At 35.1% G+C, this 19796-nt stretch overlaps 1 protein-coding gene across 5 annotated transcripts in view; it reads left to right on the top strand.

Annotated features, from left to right (window-relative positions):
- The window catches only part of bnc2 (basonuclin zinc finger protein 2), a 274475-nt gene that overhangs the window by 171019 nt on the left and 83660 nt on the right, over positions 1 to 19796 (top strand). Inside the window, exon 1 of one of the 5 annotated variants that reach the window (XM_015345268.2) lies at positions 1403 to 1568. The exons of the other annotated variants lie outside the window; for them this stretch is intronic. Within the exon in view, the coding sequence (XP_015200754.1) occupies positions 1557 to 1568 (12 nt within the window). The 5' untranslated portion in view covers positions 1403 to 1556. Of the gene's footprint in view, positions 1 to 1402; positions 1569 to 19796 lie in introns of those variants that run through there. 5 annotated transcript variants of the gene reach the window in all.

The following is a 19796-nucleotide window of genomic DNA, read 5'->3' as shown; positions in this document are numbered from 1 at the left end:
TTGATTGCATTGCATAGGCAATGGAGATTCTGGCAGGGATTCTATCCAGCCTTGTGGACTCTTTCCTTTGCTCTTTAACTCTTCAGGTATATAGACTTCACAGTCTGTAAAAGAGAAGTCATCTGGGGCTCTTATTTTCTTCCACAGCACTGTAATGATAAAAAAAACCGATTGTACTTTAATAAGGTCAAAAATATGTGTTGGCAGCACAGCCTAAAATTTCACCTGCTTAATTTTTGCCTTTTCATCTCAAACAGTATGTAACTTAACATTTCAGTATTCTGAAATATTTTAGAAAATATTTTTTACGAGTAATGTTTGTCAGATGGCGTTTCGTTCTAGGTTTTTTGATTCATTAGTATCTTCTAATTCTTGTTGTGTACAACAAAAAAGTTTCCTTTTGGATCATTTTCCAATCTACAGGACAAGAAAAAAAATCATTCCTTAATCAAACAGAGTGGAACAAGATGGGGGGAAATCTTGTACAAATGCACCACTAACACTTAACTGTGTGCTTTTGCTCATTAAATGCTAATTTGATCTCCTCTGCCCCTTCTTGTGATCATGGAGTCATTGCTGGCATCACTACAAAGTACTTTCGTACACTTTAGTATATTATAGCCTGTCAGCCCTAAACCTAGCAGATCCTTCATCTGTACAAACTGTAAACTCGGCAGTGCTTGCTAAATCTACATTTCTACTTAAATGTACCTGCATACATACTTAGGGGTCCTGTGCCATGAAAATTGCAGCCTAGAAAACAGAAGTGCTTGTATAGTTGAATTCGACTAAGTAGACCCAGGACTCTCAATAGATACTGATAAATACAAATGAGAGGACATAGGTCATAGAAAAAGGCAAAGCTGCGCTGTTGAAATGCAAGGAATTAGCACATGAGTATTGCCCATATGCTTGCATAATGAAACGATCTCTTTTTAATTAATTAAATTAATCGGTGCAGGCTCAATGGATGAATATCTGGTTGGGTTGTGGCTCATGCAAAGCACATTGTTGTAGTTTTGAACAACAAAGTTTGTTTTTAGCAATTTGGGATGCTTAGTTATTGCAATAGCTTTCTAAAACCCACTCAGCGCCCTTAGAGTGGAGTGCGTGCATGCCTCGGTTAAGAGAAAAGTGCCTCCTCACACTACAGCTTACAGTACAGTATTTAAGTCTCATAGAGACTCCGGTGAAATGCAGGAGGTGGAGGAGCATGGAGGGCACTGCTGAGAAGCCACTGCTCTGTCGCAATGTGTCCCTACTCTGTCTGACCTGTGGCACTGAAGTTGTCTTGCCTCCACTTCAGCCCAATATCTGTGAACTTTGTCAGCGTGATAAAGAGCACACGCAGGAGTGGACTTTCTCTCGCTCTCTGTCAGCGCAGTACTGCAAGAGGCACAGGCACAGTTGTCTCTGCAGCAGTGGAGATACAAAGCACTTGCACAGAGACATGCAGCGCTTATAAAGTCTAGCATTGTGAAGGAAAGACTCATCCAAGAATCATCCTATAGCTTTTGGGAACTTCAGCGTCTGATGTTAGAATACAGTTGCTAGTTATGGAAAGTGAGGTAAAAAACATTCACGAAATACTGTATATAATCAGAAACATTTTTGTTTTCTGTATGTGTGTGACTGCTTCGGAGTAAATGTATACTTTTAAATGTTTTCAGCATGCGCACCTTAAATCCATGGGTGAAGGATTGTATCTTTTTCTTTTTTCAGTTTCTTAGACATGACTCAGCAACTAATATGTTGTGTATTTTCTTTTTGCTTTTCAGTATGAAATTATCTTTTATTTCTCATTCTACATATATTACTCCATAGTGTTTTAGACCATGTGTGTGTGAATGTGTATAGTTTACATTGTTGAACCTAACGTAGACTGCATGTATTGAAAGGTGTACAGTTTGTTTTCAAGAATTGCACAGTTCTGTTAAGAGATGGTTACCTTCTGTGTTACAAAGTATACATTTTTGCTTGCTTGGACAAAAAATATCTAAAAAGATAGAAAGGTTTATCACAGTGAGACTAATGGAAAGCTTTGATTTTGTTTATTTTATACTGTATCTGTATGTATCTGCAAATAATAGAAATTGTTGTCTAACAGCGTTTATGCTCAATGATCAAAGACTGAAAGCAGGGGAGAGCTCTGAAGCTGAATTTTTCATGACAGGGAAGAAGATTGAGATTGGTGAGGCAGTAATGGTGTGAGTGACACCAATTAATTAATTGATCATTTCTTATTTGTAAATCACTCCCTGAAATGTTAAGAGTAACATTCAAAAACCAAAACCTGTTTTTTCTCAGCTGCTGTCCATAACCAGCCCTTGAAGTAACTTATTACTGCAACATACAGTACTTCTTTACATAAAGTATGTACTATTTTACTTAATTGAGTTGCAGCTCATGCTCAGTTTTGAAAATAAAAGGCAAGAGAGTTTATAGAAGTATAAAACAGGATTTTTACAAAACATTTTTAGTTTTTTTTAAAGAAGTTTTTCTTTAAAATCTCATTTAAGTCATACTTTTACCTACAATGCTTGATAAATCTCAACCACTTTTTGTATATTGTTAATAAAGACTACCTAAAATTAAATTAAAAGTTCAAAATTCTGAAAACACAGAGAGTAAATGAGGAAATATAGAAACTAGTTTATGGTTTCCCCTTAGAATAAACTGCTCTTTCAAGCTTTGGCCCAAACTAGCCCCCTCCTCAAACTGTCTTGGCAACTTCTGGTTTGATTTAATCGCATGGACTCCTTACTCTGTTGCTGATCGTGGGTGGGACACGGCCAGCAATGTTGTGACAACATGTTATATTGAATGTGAATGGAATAGTCATAACTGAGGTGTGTTTGTGATCTTTTTCTTTACATTAAAATATTATACAATTGTGATGTACGATATTTAAACCCCCATTTTCATGCATAATTCTAATTCTGTATAATGATCAAAACAAGGGACATTAATCAGATCCCTTTCTGACCAACTTTAAGCTTCCAGTTCTCTTTTCCTTTATGATCTCATAAAGACTGAGAATGTGTCTTAAACAGAGGAGCAACACAGAGGGTTAAGACTGTTTCTGGGCCCCAGTGTCCTTCTACACTTTTCTGTAATCAGCACTGAGCCACAAGACCTCCTGTGAAATGAGGAGTTTACTTTCCTTCGCATTAACTTAGTCTATTAGCGCTCAATCTCATTGCGGTGGAGGTGCTTCCTAGAGAAGTCGATAATATTGCGTATGTTTGCTCTCTGACTAATGCATTTACAGTAAAGTGGAAGAGAGCAGATGTGCTGCTGCTGAAGAGCCTCTGACCTTTATTCCCTAGGCCTTGCTTGGACTGTCTTAAGGATTTCGCTCCCTCCCTGCTTATCTCTCCACACAAAGACATCTTCATATTCTGCAAAAGGAATTCATAGAAAAAGTAACATAACAAAGTGTATCCCCCTCTCTATCTATATACAGTATACAGTGTATTTGCACAAAGGACATACACAGAGGTATTTATATACTATATGCTCATTTCCTCATGTCTGTGTGAGAAAGGGAAGACTAATCAGTGCAGGTGGCCTTAATTCTTGGGAGTTGCTCTGTATCGTTAGAAGCAGAGATATCAGTATTACAGAGTACAGTAATGGGTGTGTAGTCAAAGATGTCTACTGTTTAAGCAGGAAGCATTTAAAAAAAAATGTCTTTATTTTAGATTAATGTGGCAGAGTTGTTTAGTATGTGTGCCATTTTACCAAGATTTCACTCTGCTTTTACCACATACTGTATATTGTGCCTTTACAATGACCGAGATTTTACAGTAACAGAATATGCACAAAATGTGCTTTTCACTACACTCTATTATAAAAATGCTGATTTACTGAATAAATGTTAATGTATCCTTATTCATATTCTTTCTTTTTAAACTTCATATACAGTACTGTATGTACTGTACATAAGTTCATATGTGTCTAAATTGTGTATTGTATTCAGTAATAATATTTGTGTTAAGAAAATATCCTGGTTTTCTCATTCACTGAATTCTTTATCCACACATCTGTCAGTCATATGGGTGGAATATATCTGTTCTTTAACAACATCACGGGGACTAAAAGGATGAAAGGCATCATAGGAGCTGAGTTACTACTTCATAAATGCAATCTCCTTATCACTCCACCCCTTTGTAGTACCATTTAATGATTTAAATGGGCTAAAAGTCAGCATTTCCTCACTGTGTCAATCAGGTCCATATTTCCCAAAACACAAGCATGATTTGAGATATGATGGATTTTAGGCATAAGTAAGTGTAATAAATCATTTTCAAAGAGGGCACCAAGACCACTTGTGCTTCTTATTTTATTCATATGACTTTAAATAGTACTAGCACCTGATACAAGACTGAATTGGGTTGTGCTAACTTCTTACCCACCAAAGACATAGACTGCATATGGAATATTGGGGATTAATATTAAAATACAAAGGAAAAGGTATTGCATTGCATTTGTGATTACAATGCCAAGGATCAATTCGTTGTGAGCAAATGAAAACATTTAATTGGCCAAACAGTTTAGTGACAGTGACTAAGTTGTTCACCATTTTATTCGTCACAAATTGTGAACATTTGAATAGACAGACTGACAATCAAACAAACAGCTAAATAGATCAACAGGCAGCATTACTTCATCTCCAAATCAAATCTCGAAAGCTAAGCAAGTCTGAGCTTAGTTGGCTAGGTAGATGGATTGTAGCATTTGAAGTACCATGGCCAGTACTGAGATAATCAGGTTGCTGCTGCACGTGGAGCTGGCAAACCAGTAGTACACTCTTCCCTTGAATCAGCATTTCTGAAAACCAACGGCTCTGTATGATGAGAGTGGACACTGTGCTTTAGGTGGAGCCATCCTTATGATGACACGTCAAACCGAGGCCCTGAATCCTTTGTTTTTAAAGACCATGGCAGGTTTAGAATGCGTAGGAGTGTCAACTCATCCTGGCTAAAGTCTACTCTGGTCATGTTCAGTCAGCCCTTCCTGATGATCACCCTTAATTCAATTGGTGACACTACTTCACGCCTTCCTACGATATGCTTGTTTGTTGTAATGGGGCTGTTGACACTTAAAACGCTGTTACACATTATGTAGGTGGTGGCTGCTCTTCAGTGGCCCCTTCCTATATGTGAATTGCTTTGAGATCCTTAAAGATGAAAAGCAAGGAAGCATTTATATTAATCAGACAGATTTGCCATAGGCTTGATGTACGTAATGGACAAAGCCTACTATCGTATAATCAAAAAAGCCTTCACAATACGTTTGTGATTAGACAACACTGACTTACTGGATGTTCTACTTTGAGTCAAAAAAGTTAGGAAGATTTTTATTTTGTTATACAAAGTTTCACTGAGATTGTAATGAGATTTTGCTTTTCATAAAAGTGTGTATTAGCTCTTTATTAGCTAGTGTTTTGGGCTCAATATTAGTTCTTTAAAAATATTCCAGTGTACTTTGGAGATGAGCTGTATAACTTCCACCTAGGCCTGATGTAATAGAGGCAAAGATGGAGCCTCATGTTGTTTATTCCACAGTTTCATGCATGGCAAATTCAAGATGACATAGTGATGCAAATCTGCAGCCTTTTTTTCTACTGTGTTTTAATGGGAAATGATCTGGAGAGTTCTGGCATGAAAGGAGTTAAGCCTTCTCAGAAAATGCAATTCTGTCTGGTTTCAGCTTTTTAGTAATTGAAGCTTTATGAGCATGTTTCGGATCAGCAGTTAGTGGAACTTGAACAAGAGTCAAACTCTTGGTATTTGGAGGCAAATTAGTTCTACAGTATGCAGATATGTTTCACTGGCTCAGTTCCTGTACATTAAAGCAGCTAATATGGACAAAATGCCTTTAACGTGTGTGGTGATTAGAAACTCCGATGTGTGTGGTTAGTAATTGTAAAACATTTTCCAGGGGAGTACCAGGGCTTTTAGGTAGAGACACATGCCTTTCTTTTATATTTTCATAATGTGGGTCCAGAGAGAAAATTAGAAAAAAAAAAACAAAACAATAAAAAAACTCTGTGCAGTTAAAAAAGAGACTGATTGGCAGGTGAGCAGAGTGCCCCCACTCTGCTAATTTTATTAGCATTATTTTCTGCAGACTCAATTCATTTTTCTTTGCCAGTGTGAGGTATCGTAAAACATCCAGTGCAGCTGCCAGGCCTCAGAAAACCAAACTTTTTTTTCATTTATGTATATCCTGTATGTCTTTTACTCATTCTTTCTCTTTTTCTCACAACACATAGATACTGTATAGCACACATTTATGCAGGTTTTTGCATAAGAAAGCATAGACTTTTAACCACAGTAAAGCAGTCCAGCAAATGAAATTTTGATCACTCATTGCAGGGGACATTTCAATTAACAGAAACTGGATTACACTGTGAAACAGCTTGACATTTTTTTCTAAATTGTTCGTCGTCTTTTTCATATTGCTACTCCTAGCTATGTACTTTAGATGACATCAAGTGCCTCTACCTCATATAGGCCAAACCTTGCCTTGTCCTCACCCTGGCCCCAACTCTACCCCCTACTCTCTTCTCTTGCATAGGTGAATGTAATTGAGCCTGGCGTTGTCCAAGTTGTGCCTGTCCACCATCTGTGTTAGGAATGCACAATCCCAGACAAAAGGTTTGGCAAAGTCTTCCCTCTGTCTGAACTCCAGCGCCTCCAGATAGCAATAAAACACCTGGACAAAATCAGCAGGTGACGGCAGGCAAAGGGAAAAGATCAGTCACAGCCTGTCTCCCCCCCCCAACCCCCCAACTACAGCCCTTTGAACGTTTGCTTGTTTCTCTGGACAACTAGTGCTGTCACCAGGCAGGGTTTTGATCTCTGGGAACAAGATTTTCCTAGAAGAGCTTGGAAGCTCTGGCCAGTTGACAAAGGGAGGAACCTGATTTTTCTTTTTTTTCCTTCATTTTAATTTATGTTTTATATTCCCTCAATAGCAGTGGCTGTAGAATTCTCTTTTTTTACCATGCACATTTATTCTTCTGTTGTATAAAAGCATCTTCAATATTCAGTCGATTTGGTAGTTTATATTTTAGATGACATGCTGGAATTGAGTTGCCTTGTTTTGTTATTACATACGGTATCAAAGTGGATATGACTAGTTTTGCTTGATCCCTGGAAGTGAGAGAACAGAGAGGGGGAAACAAAAGAAAATCATGGATACAAGAGAGGATAGCACTTTTGTTAGAAATGTGTTTGAACCATTTAGAGTGCAGTACAGGATGTTCTAAATGGTGTGTGGCATTCCAAAAACACTAAAAAGAAATGTCGTCACTGTAGAGCTGATTTGTCATTTGTAAGTGTTTCTTGCATATGTTTTTTAGAAAGCTGCTTGAGATACAAATAATGCACTGAGTAACTGTAATTAAGTTTTACTTATATATTGCCAAGAGATCTTTACTATTACTTGTTCTTTGATTATAGCCCTTGAGTCTTCATACTGTATATCAGTCCCATCAGGCCCTTTTAATGCCTTTGGATTGACCTGAGGACCATCATATTTTAGCATTGCCAGAAGGCCCTGAAATAGTGCTCTGGTTGCAGTGCCAATGGAATGAGACTTTTTGCTCTGTAAATTGTGGTAAATTGGATGTTCACTTTTTTACAGCAGCAGCACTTACTTATGAAACTTGACAAACTATTGCTTTTTTAATAAAAAATCCTAGTGGCAAGCCAGAAACATCTGAATTTCATCGGTTTTCATCACTCCTTAATCCTTTATTATTGTTCATCTTATTTTTAGACTAGCGCCCTTCTGAAATTCTTGGTCAGATTTTTTCTGCTTTGAACAGCTCCCTTAAACATTTTCTTAGTTCAAGTTTAATATGTCACTAAGAGTGTTCTTTACAGATTTGTTGTTTCAGTCTTAATTGAGAGTTAATTAGGTTATAAGCAGAGCCAGAAAAGAAAAAATGTTGTATGAATTGGAAGACATAAATGTAAAAGATTCAGTTTAATTTCTAGCTGGAAATTCTGCATTCTGCAGTGCATTACAGGAGTCACATTGACTTCTTTTGACAGTGAAAAAAAAAGTCTGCTCCCTGTCTTTACAGAATAGCTGCATGGCCTTTGATTTGTGATAGTCCAACAGTAGCCATCTGAGTCCAGCTGTACAGGGGGCTTTTTTCTTGGCTTTCAGAAACCTCAAGCTTGGTTTGATTTGTAGGCTGTCAAAAGGTCACCTTATGAAATGTCAGGGAGGGTGAAAACAACAGTGCAACTCCTTATAACAGAGGCCATGTGGAGCCTCTCTCTCAAGAGCTCCAATAGAGGGCATCACTTGATGAAGTCTGTGTGTCAGATTGGCAGGCTCTGGCACTCTCAGCCCAGTGAGCAAAGTTAGCATGTGAATTGCTGCATTGCAGCAGTGTTTCCATTTCAGGTCCAGAGCGCTTTTCTGACACATTCACCAGTTTCTAAAATTGTAACTTAGCACCTAAATACCAAAATTATAGGTTTAATTTTAAAGCTTAACAGGGGGCTCTTTATTTTCCTAACAATTTTATATCCTCCTGACTGTATTTTGTGGTGTTCACCCATTATATCTGTTTTTTTTTTAAATGGTCAGCTTTGACATTGTGCATACAAAAAGCTTGTATATTAAAATTTGAACTCCACATAAAAATAAAAATAAATAAATGACAACACTGAAAAGTCAGTGGAACTTTAAATTCCAGTGCCAATATCAAATGCAGTGTGACGCAGACTAGAGAATAGGTAATATCTGTTCTCCATAACCATTTTCCAGGACATCAGTGTGCACTAATACAGTAGGACAGTATTTAGCCTCCTCTTCCAATGTGTGACATCCAGTATTTTATCCATCAATCTAAAATATGATAAAAAATTGATGAGAGCAATTGGAAAATTGAAAATTGAAATAGAAATTATTTTAAAGAGAAAAGGCTTTCCACATGAACATTGGACACATTTGTTCCTTCTTCCTGAAAGAACTCACAAGACACGTCCCATTTGCTTCACATTAGCCTAGTACTAGTCTCTCCACTAGCTCTTAAATACTTTTATTAAAGACACAAGCTGTAGATTACAAAATGACATTTAGTTTTTTGTTGCTTTGCTCTTATTATTCATTAAAGCAAGATTTTTTGCACTGCAGTGTTTTGCATCTGCCAAGGTAAAAAGATAAGATTCCCTCTGTCTTTGTCTAAAAAACATTTAGATTAAAACAACAGCTGTTGAAAATAATAATAAAAAACATTCTCTACCAAAAAATATATGTTTGAATGGATGGAGGGCCTTACAGGAAACTTTTAAATGTCTTGTTATTCATTCGGCAATATTCTACTTGGTTTATAATATTGATAATTTAATAATTTCTTTCATTCTGTCTTTGATTAGATCTTTTAGAACCAATGTTTGTGGGGTAGCTTGACCATTGTAATTTTTGGTTTTATCTTTACAATACTACAGTATTATGTGCTAGCTGGCACTGTATATACTGTATACACAAAGTATATTCTGTTTACACTGTTTCAATATACCCTTTGAACTTCTGCTCCCTTCTGTTCATGCATGTTCAAAAACTGCCTTGTTTACACCTCATGTGCACAATAGTTATTAATACTGTAATGAACACAGTGTGTATTTGACCTTAATATCACTATGGTTTTAAGTAAATCATGTATTTCTTTTTTTTCGTTCTCTCTTCTTGATACGATAAGAAACTTAAATTTAGAATTAATTACAAGTGCTTTTAAAATGAATATTTTTGTATACAGTAGCTGCAGATTACAGTTCTAAATGTTCTGCTTTAAAATTTGCATTCCGAAGAATTCAAAATTTTGTCTGCCAGGAAGGCTGTTTTTGTTGTTGTCACTGAAAATTATTTTGGCAGTCATATTTTAGACAACTGATAATGATATTGAAAGATTATACAGTTTTTTCTTTTAATTTCATACAATTTTTTCAACAAAAAGGGCATAGTTCTTAGTTCAGTATACAACAGATAATCTTTCATTTGAACCTTTTATTGTTTCATTTTGCTTTGACAGAACCTTTCTTGTTGTGCATTAAAAAGGCTAAGACCTATATTAAAAATATCATAAAGCCCAAATCCCATACTGAATAGAAGCTTTTTGGTTAATGCTTCCTGATAGTACACAGTGGATAGCCACTATCAAGTAACTTGGGCTTGAAATTTATCATTGGTGTGTGGGTCAAAGTATTTGATTTTGTTCTGGTTCAGTTTTCAATACAGGAAAAATACTAATTGTCTTCCTAATAGTTATTGTGTAGAATATTGTATATTTAGTAGCTTTGTTTTTTCCTTCTTTTCATACCAGATTAAAATGCTAAATTCAGGCTTCTCCCCTCACGTTTAGGAGTGAAAAAAGAGTAGTGGGAATGTTCCAAACTTAGACATCACACTGCATAGTTCCTTTTCCTTTTATTTTTGGTATTATGTGACCATCAGATGCTTAAAATACCATTCAACTGCCATATATTCTTGTTTAAAGCCCTTAAGTAAACCAGATGTCAGTATTGTGGCAGGGCAGGTTATGTCAAACTCAGTCCCTCGTTAACTGTTCCTCCATTGAGGCCTTTGTTTCTACAGGAATTGGGGTAGGGTAAAAAATGACACTTAGGACTACTTGAAACTGACTGATCGCTGAAAGCACTATACATTATTTCAAAGGCTGGAGCAGCGCCTATTTAATCAGTCAATCAATGGAATTCATCAATGCAATTGAGACAGACCAGCCTGAAACACTTCTAGAAGAGTAACGAGGGTTTAATTGAGAATCCTCACAGTTTGAAACTGCTGCTGGCCTCTGTGTTTACAATGGGGCAGGGCTTGATTTTCCAGCCAACTATAACATTCATGATACATGCTGTTTCACAGAACAACTCAAAAATTTGCAGAGATAAGATACTGTCTAATGTCATTAGAACGGAAGACCCACAGGTACAGCTGTCAAGTTCCTGTTTTAAGCAAGACCCTGGTATCTGTCTTCTTTGTTGTCGTGTTGTTCCAAAGATCACTATTAGTGGAATGACCCCCTTTTCCGCTCCCTCAGGAAGGCACTGTGTGCTCCTCTATGGACCCACCCCCCCTGCTGAGCCCCCCTCCCACAACTCCCCTAGTCCTTTTTCCTCTGAGCCAGAGAGGAAACCCTGGCTAGACACTTTAGTGACTAATTCAAAGTATCTGGCAAGACAATTGATAACAACCTTCCTTGCTGTGGTGACAAATATGTTTGACTGCACTTTATTAACTTAGTCCAGCACAGCCGCAGACAGCATAGGAATTAGGAACACATACAGTACACTGAAGTGTTAGGAGCCCAAAACTCTTTTGCTTAGCTTTTTTTTTATTCACTCCATTCTGTCCTCCTTCATTTCTTGTTTTTTCTTGCTATTAAATTTCTATTCCTTGTCATGCACTCTTTCTCTTCCTTTCCCACTTTCACAGAATTGTAGTTGCTCAAAGTGTCAACAGATTAAATGTTTGGCTGTGTCTCCGTCTGCGAAACGAGACATATTGTCTTCTGTTTTCAGAAAGCGTAACCTTGTTAATATATACGAGAAATATAATTGTGTGGCAGGACAAATAAATCAGTTATTAGAATGCCCTGCTACTGTGGCAGAGGAGCAGACACTTTTGTTTCTAATTGCTTTATTAGACCAAGTTAACTATCTCATCAGCTGTCAGGCCTGCTTGTAAACAAGGGAAACAGATGAAAGAACAATTGATGGTAATTTTTTGCCGCTGCTCAGATATCATCATGCCGTGTTCTCCGATCTGGCCTGGAGTAGTATTACTATCTTTGTAAGTGATGTCTTTTGTTTGGTGTTTTATTTTCTTAAGGATAATTGAACTATATTTGATATTATGGTGAAAGTACATAAAAAACTGCCACTACTTAGATAGGTCAGCTTGTGCTGATTTTAAACTGGTGAAAGTGAGAAAGGAACGTGAGCCATTTTAATAGACTCACATTGAACTGGCAAGTAAATCAACAGAACCTTCAAGACATCATTGTAAAGCAATGTGAAGAGCTAACCTGTCTTACATAGAATAAAGTGGTGTTCTTAGTAGGGCCACCATCTCTTATAGATGTAATGAAAGTGAATGGGTCATTCTATATTCTCATGGCCAGCCTCTCATTTCTAGAGGCATGTGTATGCATGCACAGCAGCTACACTTAAAGTGAAAAGAAAAAGAAATTTATCCTGAAGGGCTTGTGCTAATCCAGTCATTGGAATTTCCAAAATCAATTATTTTGCATGAAAAATGAAGTGCAATTTAGAGGCTAAGAAATTCAAGATGCAACTTCAAAAAGCATACTGTTTTTGACTTACATTAGCTATCCTGACTTAATTTCGCACACTGCCAACTTGAATCTGTAGTTTGGAGAAAGGATACACAATACCAGCCTTGCCTACTTGTGTCTTAGCAGGCTTATAACCACTCATTATGAATGTGATATTGCAAGGTGTAAGGATTATGAAAGCTCAGTTGTACATAATCTTTTCTGAAATGCTTAGCTCTGTTTTATGTACTGTCACAAGCCTCGTTAAAAAAAGATGTATTGACCAACGCAAGTCTGAGGTGGGGAATCAGATAAATCTTTATTCCGGGCACCAGTGAGGAAGCTAGTATTAAAGATGATATAGGTACAGTATAAATGGCCTGAAAAAAAGGAAAGCTTGAGTCTAGAGCATAATAAATGATGCGGGCTTGTGTTGGTCTTTAACACATTACTGTGCCCCGCTTAATGACAATGCAGCTAATGTCCATAAAGGCTAGTGGCTCAGCAGGCCAGGTCTTATCCCAGTTTTGACTGAGAACATGACTAGCTCCTGAGATCATTGGTCCATTGAAGGGTTATCCCTAGCAATACTGTAGCTGTTTTTACAGCTGGATGGGCTGGTGCAACTGGGATTACCTACTTTGCTCAAGGCTACAACACCAATATCTGCAGGACCTGAGAACCTGAGTCCATAGCCTACCAGCTGGAAGTGTAGAATTGTACAATTATTCTCTACTGCAGACCATTTCCACTGTGTATTATAATGTGCAGCACCAAAAATAATGCAATTGTCCAATTTTACCGTGGTACTTATATGTATACAGTCTGAATTTCAGCCTTCTGCATGATTTTCTGCATTTTGACAGGGGTAGATGTGGTGACATCTGCTTTGTTTTGTGCATGTTATTATGTTGCAGTCATACTGTTTCTGTGTTAAGGCTGCATATTGTGGTAGTGCTCTTTGGTGACCAATGAAAAAGAAATAAGCTCGATAACTTTCAAACACTTGAACTCTGGTGTAAAATTAGCTGAACTTGTCCACCTTCCAGAAGTATGCTTAAGTGAAAGTAGAATTTTTCTTACTCATACCTGCAAGGTTTATTGACATTTTTGTATATTTAAACCTTGTCCAAGTTGTAGAGCAGATTTTATCTTAGAGCAAAAGAGCTTTAAACATCTCTCATTCAGTTACTCTTGTCTTCATGACTATGAAGTGAAAAACAACAACAATTGCAATACCTTTCTCTTAATCGTAAAATTAATCTAATATTGTATAGCCTGTAAGTCACCAGGGCTTTAATAAGCCATTTCCTGAATACATTGTTCAAGACATGAGGTATGAACATGGATCCCATTTGAAAGGAGAGTTTAATTGTTAAACCCTGTTATTTCTATAATAAGGCTGAAATACTGAAAACCAAAAAACATTCATCTTCATGAATTCATTTTTTTAATATATCTGTATACTGATATCTGATATCTGTATACTTGTCAAGACAGCAGAGGATCAAGGGAAAGTGTACTGATATCTTGAATGTGCTAGGAAAGTGAATTGAAAGTGAAGTGAAAGTGAATAAGTAATAAATCTAGAGTGAAAAAAGGCTTAATTGTGGAAATTATTTTACAGTTATGTAAATGAGTATTTAATGTTGCACTTTCATTTACATGCAGTATCTACATTTTGCTTTGTGAAAAAAGCATGCCATGGCTGATTTTAAGCTTCATATAAACATCTTCAAATTAAATCGGTTTCAGTTTGACCCTCATTTCCCATCCTTAACTGATATACACAAGTGCCTTAATTTGGTATCAACTGAATGTAAAGCTATCTCAGAGAATAATCAGTTTTAAATTGCATATTGTTTTAGCATTTGAGCCTATGTATTCCGTGCATTTATTTTGCTTGTTGCTACAGTATATACTGTAGGTACATGGTGCTAAGTTCCAGTTAAAAGTTAGCAGACTGAGAAAAACTGATTACAATAAATATGTAATGTTGGGTGTAAATTGCTGTAAAGGAAAAGAACTGTACCAGCACTACTTTCTACCTGAAACAGTTAACCTTTATAGTATACAAATCATTAAAATATTCCAGAATATTCTGTTTTTATTGATTATAATGAATTTTAAAAAATCATAACCTTTTCATCACCGGTTTACCTTTGAACCCAAAAGTGAAAGTGCAGTTTCTGTGGCATACAATTTACTTTGTCTTGAGCTTTTTTCTATTTTTTTCTGAAACTTAAACTCTTTTTTTCACACACAGCTCCAATAAAAAATGCTTTATTACATTTGTGACGGCAATGTACAGTATTTATTAGAATATAATCTAGCCAATGGAGATTGATAGACAGAGCTGCCAGATAATATTTTTTTTTCCTTGCTGGTCTCCCGTAAACAGCTTTTTGCGACAGACAGATTTGACAGGTCATGCTGGACCATTTCAGGGGAAATTGAAAACAATAGGAGACGACAGGAGTTGTCACTTAAGAAAATGAAATGTCCCACGCTGTTGGTTTGAAAGAAGAAAACAAAAAGGGAAGTGGACAGAAAAGGAACTAGTCATCCCTGTAAATTCTGAGTGAAAATATACACGTTTTTATATCCGTTATATATATATACTTGTGAGGATACAAGGCATGGAAGAAGCCTACCTCATGAAAATGAACATTTAAGAGACTGTATGATCTACATGTGAAATATTACAAAGAACACTCTTAATTTTATCAGAAATATGTAGTGATGATTTTTTGTAAAGTATCTCTGCCGTATCTGTTAGAAGTTTTTTAAAATAAAATGTGTTTCTTGGTTTGTTTCCCAGAAGCACTTTCACAAAAACACATTTCTTATTGGGGTCTTTACTTACTTTCAGCAGTAGTTTATAATACTCTTCCTTTGCCCTTCGTATTTAAGGGTTGTTTATACACTACATTATCATACTGTACAGTATTTCAGACTTACACATTACAATATGTGCACAGCATTTTTTTAAATAGTTGTGTCACTGTTGCGTACAGATCTGATAGATTACCAAATGACTTGAAAATGTCTCCTTAAGAAAGTAACAATAAAATAATATTTTCTTTCCTCAGTAATATGAAGCAACAAAATCTGTTTCAGGATAATTATATATAGTATGTATCCTAAATTTGATTTTCAAAGCAGAAAAAATACAGTAATAAGTTTATAAAAATATTAAGTTTGGTGGCCGTGGTATTATAGTCCTTAAAATGTACAACTGGGAGATGTTTTTTTTTTTCTTGTCTTGGTTACATGTATGAGAGTTATTTTTAGCTATATCTTGAATTTATTTGCAGTATAAATTAATCCAGTATATATAGTATTTGTCTGCATATATAGAAACAATATTGTGTAATTGATATATTGTAGTTTGTGCTTATTTCCTGTTTTTAAAATGTTTAATATTTATAATCACAAAAGATACCCTTATTTTGTATTCCTTAAGTTTATCTTATCAAATCATAATTTTGATTCAGTTATTTTTTCCTAAAATCTACCGAAAAGTAGAATGCCTGTTTAAACAGTTCATTGTCATGGATTAATGCATCATATGTAATTATATTATTGGTTTCCGATTACAATAAAAAAAATATAGATGTGGCAGTATTATTATTATTATCGTAGGTAGTATTATTAAATGTGGTATTACAGTATTTAACAATACACGGTAGTCCAGTGTAAATTAAGTGATTTCATAGGAAAGACTTTAGATGTTTATATCAATGTTCCCCTTACACTATAAGAAATAGACTTTAGCTATTTATAAAATTATTTAGAAAAGGTGCAAAAATTATGTGAGGATATCGACAGTTTAAAATAGAAGGTAAAACCTTCCTGATTGTTCTTTTTTAACATACTTATATAAACACATAAATGCACTAAACAAAACAGAAATAAGAAAAAAATGACCTGCTTTTAGCTAAATTGCTGTGTATACCCTTTTGTTTTCATGAAGTGCACTTCAGTGCGGGTGTTGTGATGACCTTTGCAGCTCACTAGTGTTTCTGGCTTCTTAAAAAATTAAGGCCCATTTCTGCCAATGCTGAAAAACTATGCTATTTATCTCTTTTTAAAAAATATCTGCATGTACACAGCTTCATTTTGTAATATCAAAAGGTAGATGTTTGATGGCTTCTGCTTGTCTTGTACAAAAAGAAAAACGTGAGTATTCAGTAATTATGACTTTGTAGCACAAATTCCTTCAGGGTTAGTTCTTTCCCCATTAGCAAAAGAGATAAGTTGAAATGTATTAAAATTTAACCATACAACAGGGAGTTATTACTAATAGTAAATGTGTTAATGTTTCTTCCTTGGCGGACTGTTTGTGTTTAAATTTGGGCAGCTTGCCCATCTGGGGCTGAATTACAGGTTTCTGTATGTACAATAGCAAATACTTCAGAGACAGCCCCTAAAGGTTTTTATTAATAAGTTAAGGAAATATTCTGTGCACACTACTAACTATACAGGGAAAGAGTTATTTCTCACTTGCTATAGAGATTGTGTTGAGTTCAGTCTCTTGTACAGCATTCAGAGCTAGCCAGCACCAAATGCTATTCAATCAACAGACCCCCAATTCTAGTAATTATTGCTCATAATTGTTTCTAATGGAAATACTGTATGAACCTGAACAAGGTAACAAATTATGTTTATTAATTTTTTAGCTACTAATAACATGAGCTGATGTAGAAACAACAATAATAATAATCATAATGTGGTGATAATGTCAATCTTTTAATAAATTGTTAAAGACAATTTTTAAAAGGGATACTGTATATCTCTTGATGTGACTGACCTCAAAGTGATAAATAAAACCGAATACCAACGTGCAGTTGTTATAAATACAAATCCATTACTATAGTAATATCATACAAATCACTGACAAAATGATTATTTAACAAACAAATTATAATCTGTTGTATTTTAGTTTTAACCATACTATGCAGAATAATAAACATCCAACAGTATATTTTATCTTGAAAAGATGGAAGAGGATAAAAATAAGAACTAACTTTAAATAATATTTCTTAAAAGACAGATTATGAATTATATGGAAAAGTTAACTTTAGGATTGTGAAAAAAACAACTTTCTGCAGGATCTGATAAATTTAACATTTGCACAATATTTTTTTAGACCTTTTTTAGACTGTTTACATTAGAAAATGAGCTGAAAGAATCTCAATAGTTTTAGGCATAAGTTAAAAAAAGCTAAACAAGTGGATTTTGTCATTTAAAGGCACTGAGTTTTTGATAAATAATACAGAGAAAATATGCATGACAGTAATGTCAATCAAATTTTAAAATGTGTGTAATGGTTGAGCACTGAAAACAACATACTATCAGTGTGAGCAATGGTGAGAAATATTCTTCACTGTCCCTACTTTGGTCTTGAATTGAAATAATTTTGTGAAAGCAGTGGAGCCTTAGGATTCATAAAATATTTTAGTTGGCGAGGGTAATCAAAGCAAATTGAGATATGGGAACGAGTAAGTACTGTAATTTTAAAAAATGCTTTAAACGCCCTATTTTTCACTTAAAACTAATTTTATAGGAGTTCGTTTTTCTTAACCCTGATGCCAGTCTTCTTTGGAACTGTTTAAAAAAGAAGGGAGAGAGAACACCACTGTTCAGTTTCTTATTTCAGTTTGGACTGCTTTTTGGTTTAACCTGTGTCTATACAGTTGGAATTATTTTCATAAAAGCCCTAAAGACAGTGTTGTAAAGCACACCTTTAGTGAGAAGAATATAACAACAGTGGATCTCAATCATTTGTAAGCTTATATTAAATCAAGATGTATTGCACACTACTACTGTATATTGTACAAATATTGATGTCAATAATTTAAAATGTGCAAAATGTTAACTGACTTTGCACAATCTGTCAATAAAATGAAAAACAAATATATTAAATTTTAATCACAATATGCAAATATGTCTATTAGAACAAAAATGCTAATAAAAACATGGGGATGTCAATGGGGGTGCTGCAATATTTGATACTTTGGCATTTTATGGATTGGGCAGTGCGACAAGGTTTGTAGATGTTTTTTTCCTAGCTTTATTTTCCCTGATAATTTGACAGACAAAGTAACAACAATGGTTCAAATAATTTTAATTCAAAATAACATTTTAGGACAGATTACACTAAAGAAGTTTGTATAAACCATTCTATATTTTTTCTTAGCAGTAACAAAGCCACAGCCTTAAAATAAAATGGTTGCTACTGCTCCCTAGCTCAGTGAAGAAGTTGGAAAGGTGCTGTTGAAAAGGAGAAAAAAGCAGAGCACAGTGTTGGGTACTGCTGAGCTGAAAGTTTCTGATTTTCTAAATAACTTGTGTCTGTGAAGCAGCCTGGTTTGGGAATTTCATTGCATGGGAAAAAAAGGCACAATCACATAACAATCAATGATTACAGGTAGCAATTTACTTGAACGAGGCTAAAAAACACCATCATAACTGTTTCATTAACATTACAAGAAACGCAATAGCAACATGCTGTAAGACCATAATGCAAAATAGAATTCCACATAAACAAACCAGGGCCACAGTTACTGAGCAGCATCTGCAGAAAGTCCTTCTCATCTTTCGTCCTTAATGGTATCTTCTGTATTTCAGTTCACTTCTCTCAACCTGGAGTTCTGTTCCTTAGATTTCAAAATGTGTGTCTCGTTCTGAACCATTACGAATGACTGCATGCCTGAAATGTCATTTGCACAAGCTTATGCATGCTGTTAAATTTTGTTGTGCAATGTTTATGAAGGAGTTCTGATCGAATTGAGCCTTATTCAAGTTAAATGTTACCAAATTATTTTATGGTTCACCTTGAAGTATTTAGTTAATACTAGATGTTTTGTAAGCCAAGCTTTTTTAAAAAAAAGTTGTAATGAACTTCACAGTGAATGCTTGACAGAAATTTTATTATAGTTTAATGGAGAATCTTAGAATATTACTATTATATTTAGTCTTGTATTTTATATGAACAGAAAGTACAATAATAAAACAATAGCATTTTAAAGTTTTTCTTGCCACATAACTTTTTAATTAACAGATCAAAATGCTGAACATTTCAGAATTAGCCTTAAACCTTTTAAAAGGTAATAGTGTGGTCACCATTGATTAAATTGCAAATTGAATTTAACAAAAAATTGGATTGTTCGATTTTTTTCACCAATTTCCCTAAATAATGCTTTATAAAAGAATTCAACACCTTGGACGTTTTGGAATTCAGACTTTCCATCTAATATGAAAGACAACAACAAAGCAATGAATTGTATGTTATCACAGTCAAAAAGTTCCTGAAGCTGTGGCCAGATTGATATTACAATTAACAGGTGTGCTGTTTGCTTAATAAAACAACAAAATTTGAGGTAAGATATTTGTTGTAATTTTCATGATTTCCAAAAACATTAAATAACACCAATAGAAAATCGTTTGCAGTGCATTATAAGAGTTTATA

This window comes from Lepisosteus oculatus, chromosome 1 (genome assembly GCF_040954835.1).
Source record: "Lepisosteus oculatus isolate fLepOcu1 chromosome 1, fLepOcu1.hap2, whole genome shotgun sequence".
NCBI classification, from domain to species: Eukaryota; Metazoa; Chordata; class Actinopteri; order Semionotiformes; family Lepisosteidae; genus Lepisosteus; species Lepisosteus oculatus.
Note: the sequence above shows the minus strand (reverse complement) of the source record. Positions and strands in the feature narration are given on the sequence as shown.